The following is a 5292-nucleotide window of genomic DNA, read 5'->3' as shown; positions in this document are numbered from 1 at the left end:
GTTTGTTCCTTTTGCTTTAAGTTTAAGAGTGTACCATCTGTTAGGTGTCAGCTGGCATTGTGTTTGTTCCATTTGCTGGAGTGTACCATCTGTTAGGTATCGGCTGACAGTGAGCGAGGGCTTTGTGAGATGCTGGACAGTGAGTGACGGGTCAGATTACAGTGAGTGGACCACCATGCTAATGCTATAAAAGTGGGAATGTCATTTCTGGGGCTCTTTAGAACTCTTTCTACATGACGTGTTGAAATGTTGATGCCGCTGGTATTGTGTTTTTGTGTCGCGCGTCATCAACAGTCTCATGTGTCAGTACCGTAGCAGTCTGTGAGGACACAAGTTGAGCAGTAAATGTACCCACTCAGAGTGAGGACACAAGTTGAGCAGTAAATGTACCCACTGAGAGTAAGGACACAAGTTGAGCAGTAAATGTACCCACTGAGAGTGAGGACACAAGTTGAGCAGTAAATGTACCCGCTGAGAGTAAGGACACAAGTTGAGCAGTAAATGTACCCGCTGAGAGTGAGGACACAAGTTGAGCAGTAAATGTACCCACTGAGAGTGAGGACACAAGTTGAGCAGTAAATGTACCCGCTGAGAGTAAGGACACAAGTTGAGCAGTAATTGTACCCACTCAGAGCACAGAAGTTTGTAGCTCCTCTTGTGATTGTCAAAGCTCTCACATGAACACACATGAAGATTAGAGCACAGGGGGAAAACGACGGTAGTCACTACCTGGAAATTATGAGTGTGCCAATTTTAAAAGCGTGTGGACTCATAACTTCATATTTGTTTTACCGGTGGTTTATTGTTAAGTGTTGTTGAATGGGAAATCTAACAAGTATAATCAACCAACAGTTGAACAGAAATACAGTTGTAAGTCAACGAGCGTTCTAAATTGGTACCCTCGCGATTTTCAGTTTGTGACTACCGTCGTTTTTCTCCTGCGTCATGTGTACTGTTCCTTTTATTCTCTTTTTGGGTCTCCTGTCTTGTCTTTCCTTATAGCGGTTCTTATTGTTTTTTGGTGGGTGCTATGGTGTGGTTTGCTCCTTCTTTCCTATCAAGCATGTATCGTTTTTATTTCAGTTCCTTCTTTTTTGTTTATAAATGTCCATGATGTTTTATTTAACGCCTGTAAACTTCGGCACTTATTTGATCTTGTTAGATTACAAGTGTCGTAAAACTCTTATTACTAAAACTAGCTTTTTGGGGGCAATACTTTATCTTTCAAAGTTATAATAGTGACAACTATTTGCAGGCAGAGTCCTACATAACTCCCACAGTTCCGTAGACGCGGTGCTCAATTCCTGACGTAGGTGATAGATGGAACCGGTGTTGTGTTTGTAGTGGTATCAGCCGGAAGTATTTTTCAAGTTGAGAACATCTCAATATAATACACCTCAGATGGAATTGTTGGGTCAAGCTTTGTGATAGGAAAAGTTTGTGGAGTCCTTTCTCTCATTTTTTTTTTTTTCTTTTTTGTTTTAAAAGTGTTTTACGGCGCTCGCAACTGCATAGGTCATATGAGCGAGTGAGATTCAGTAAACATTTTCAGTTGGTGTGAAATTTTTAATTTTGCCCAGGTGGCGGCCGAAGCCTACTCTATCGATTTTAGACCACCAAGGGATCTTAAACGTGCGCAACTTGCACACAGGCCCTCCGAAATTTTTCGCCCTTGTCCGAGAAGGCTAGGTGTAGATCTTTCCTACCAGAAGATCAGGGGTGTGGCAGAAAGACTGCAGTCACAAGGACCCAAAGAGTAGCAATAGAAAGGCTGCAGAAAAGGAGGTGAGGGGGTGGGGGCAGAAAGAGATGAAAGCAGACGACAGAACATTGCTTGTGAGCAGGAAAGGAGGTGAAAGGAGACAATTTTAGAGAAGAAAATTTTTCGGTCACTACCCGGATTCGAACCCGGGACCTTTGTATGAGAGGCCAACACTTTAACCACTAGGCCATGAGAGAGAGCCACTGAGTCCTTTCTCTATTGCTGTATATCAAAACCGAGCTCTCTAGTCGTAAGAAATCCTAAGGAATAATGTTATTGACCCTGAACATGTGAATTTTGAAATGACCTTGAGAAATAATGTTTCTTTGCATCAACAGACAAAAGTATGAGGGCAGACGTGAGATCTTTGAGGCGCCGTCCATGTTGGACATCGGAGTTCGTCGTATTTTTGACGAGGAACACGACATGTTTCGTCAGAATGTGAGACGTTTTTTCCAGGAGGAGGTCATCCCTCAGCATGAGAAGTAAGAAAGTTTTATCTTTTAACAGTTTGTGTCTCTGGAGAAGTAAGAAAGTTTTATCTTTTAACAGTTTGTGTCTCTGGAGAAGTAAGAAAGTTTTATCTTTTAACAGTTTGTGTCTCTGGAGAAGTAAGAAAATTTTATCTTTTAACAGTGGGTGGTCTCTTTTGAGAAGTAAGATAGTTTTATCTTTTAACAGTGGGTGGTCTCTGGAGAAGTAAGATAGTTTTATCTTTCAACAGTGTGTGGTCTCTTTTGAGAAGTAAGAACGTTTTATCTTTCAACAGTGTGTGGTCTGTTCTGAAAAGTAAGATAATTTTATCTTTTAACAGTTTGTGTCTGTTTTGAGAAGTAAGAAAGTTTTATCTTTTAACAGTGTGTGGTCTCTGGAGAAGTAAGAAAGTTTTATCTTTCAACAGTGTGTGTCTCTTTTGAGAAGTAAGATAGTTTTATCTTTCAACAGTGTGTGGTCTCTTTTGAGAATAAGATAGTTTTATCTTTCAACAGTGTGTGGTCTATTCTGGGAGGTAAGATAGTTTTATCTTTCAACAGTGTGTGGTCTCTTTTGAGAAGTAAGATACTTTTATCTTTCAACAGTGTGTGGTCTCTTTTTAGAAGTAAGATAGTTTTATCTTTCAACAGTGTATGGTCTCTTTTGAGAAGTAAGATAGTTTTATCTTTCAACAGTGTGTGGTCTCTTTTGAGAAGTAAGATATTTTTTATCTTTCAACAGTGTGTGGTCTCTTTTTAGAAGTAAGATAGTTTTATCTTTCAACAGTGTATGGTCTCTTTTGAGAAGTAAGATAGTTTTATCTTTCAACAGTGTGTGGTTTCTTTTGAGAAGTAAGATATTTTTTATCTTTCAACAGTGTGTGGTCTCTTTTGAGAAGTAAGATAGTTTTATCTTTCAACAGTGTGTGGTCTGTTCTGGGAAGTAAGATAGTTTTATCTTTCAGCAGTTTGTGGGCTCAAGAGATGTAAGATAGTTTTATCTTTCAACAGTGTGTGGTCTCTTTTGAGAAGTAAGATAGTTTTATCTTTCAACAGTGTGTGGTCTGTTCTGAGAAGTAAGATAGTTTTAATCTTTCAACAGTTTGTGGGCTCTAGAGATGTAAGATAGTTTTATCTTTCCACAGTTTGTGGGCTTTGCTTATTTCAGATTTTTTTAATGAGCTTTGGGGGGAGGGGGGGGGAGGGCTTCTAAGAACAAGTCATTGCACTACGATGTTGTCTCCAAAGTTAGTTTTTTTTTGTCACAGTTCACGATCATTCTTGCTTTCTTCTCTCTTTCTAAAAATAACAATAATGGATTGCATTTTTGCGTATATCCACTTATGTAATGCTCCATGCGCTTAACATGATACATATTGTGGATTTACAAATCAATTTTAAAGGCACATAGTGTTACATACGTGTGCCCACACATACTCACGCACGCTCGACACACACATACACACATACGTACATACACACATACAAACTCACAACAATCTACAGCTTGGGTGGATTCTGTCTAATCAAAATATGATGAAAATAGAAATGCTTTTAGTTTCTTCTTTAAAATTTCTAGATTTTCTGATTCTCTGATAGTTTTTGGAAGCCTATTCCACACAACTGGGGCAAAATATGAAAAAGAGCTTTGGCTATATGATTTGTAATGTATTTTAGGTTTGACAAGGGTTGTTTTGTCACTTGATGATCTGAGCGAGCGTTCTGGGAGGTACATAGAGTGTTCTAGTTTGGGAATGACATTTCAGCACGTGTGGATGTCAGTAACAAGATAAAATCTCTTGTTTCCTTGTTAGTTGGGTCAACATCCTTGTGTGTATATAATGATCCCTTTCATGTATAGAGACTTCAGCTGGCCATGTTCATAAAATGTAGCACACTCTTTGGGTGCAAAATTGATGAAATTATTTTTTCTTGAAATTAACGGAATTGTTTTATGCGATGTATATTAAATGTATATTTTGTAAAGGTTGTCTTATCAAAGATATGTTCGTGGATGGTTAGTGGGTGCTCTGGTGTGGTTTGCTCCTTCTTTCCTGTAAAAAAAATCTATCGTCTCTATCTCCCCTCCTTCTTTTTTGTGTTTGTTACTCTCATGTAACACCTCTAATCTTCGGCACTTATATGACCTTATTGTGATGCACTTACTAAAACTAAAGACATCGTCTCTTTTTTTCCTCTCTTCTAGATGGGAAAATGATGGGCAAGTCAGTCGAGAGGTAAGGAATAATTTTCTGTCATATTCTAAATAGTTTTGCCTTTTTTTTCTTTGTGTACTTAATATTTTCCTATTTTTCTTTTTCTCGTACTTAATCTTTTTCCTTTTCTCGTACTTAATCTTTTTCCTTTTTTCGTACTTAATCTTTTTCCTTTTCTCGTACTTAATCTTTTTCCTTTTTTCATTGTACTAAACTTTGCCTTTTTCCTCGTCCTGTACTTTTTTTCTGTCATGTAGATCTATTTATTTTTTTTATTTTTATTTTAATGGAGCACGTGCTTGCATTGTTATAAACATGCCCCTGGAAAATTGAGAAGCCGGTCTGGCAGTCACCCTACTACTGGACTCTGTTACCTGTGGATAAAATACAGGTGATGATTCCTCTTACCTGTGGATAAAATACAGGTGATGATACCTCTTACCTGTGGATAAAATACAGGTGATGATACCTCTTACCTGTGGATAAAATACAGCTGATGATACCTCTTACCTGTGGATAAAATACAGGTGATGATACCTCTTACTGGACTCTGTTACCTGTGGATAAAATACAGCTGATGATACCTCTTACATCTGCATGGTCACCTCAATATTCGTACCAACATTATGTTATCAGTTCCAAAACTGGACATTAAGTAAGACCAATGAAAGCAAGAACACTGCATGGGAAATGAAATGTCTCCGCAAAACCCTTAACATCACAAGACGAGACAGGCAGAGAAATGAAGAAGTAAGAGCAGCTATCAGCACTGAGTCCTGCCTGCGTTACATAGAAAGACAGAGAATAAAATGGTTCAGCCACCTGTTACGTATGTCACCTG

The 5292-nt window shown here is 38.4% G+C and overlaps 1 protein-coding gene across 1 annotated transcript in view; it reads left to right on the top strand.

The window, feature by feature from the left end:
* Positions 1 to 5292, top strand: part of LOC101850523 (long-chain specific acyl-CoA dehydrogenase, mitochondrial) — a gene marked incomplete in the record, with an annotated part of 17667 nt that overhangs the window by 1857 nt on the left and 10518 nt on the right. The window contains 2 exon segments of the mRNA XM_013089770.2: positions 2101 to 2247; positions 4442 to 4472. Coding sequence (XP_012945224.1) covers positions 2101 to 2247; positions 4442 to 4472 — 178 coding nt within the window.

This window comes from Aplysia californica, unplaced genomic scaffold (genome assembly GCF_000002075.1).
Source record: "Aplysia californica isolate F4 #8 unplaced genomic scaffold, AplCal3.0 scaffold01040, whole genome shotgun sequence".
Classification (NCBI taxonomy): Eukaryota; Metazoa; Mollusca; class Gastropoda; order Aplysiida; family Aplysiidae; genus Aplysia; species Aplysia californica.
The sequence above is the reverse complement of the archived record's forward strand: the minus strand, read 5'-3'. Positions and strand labels throughout refer to the sequence as shown.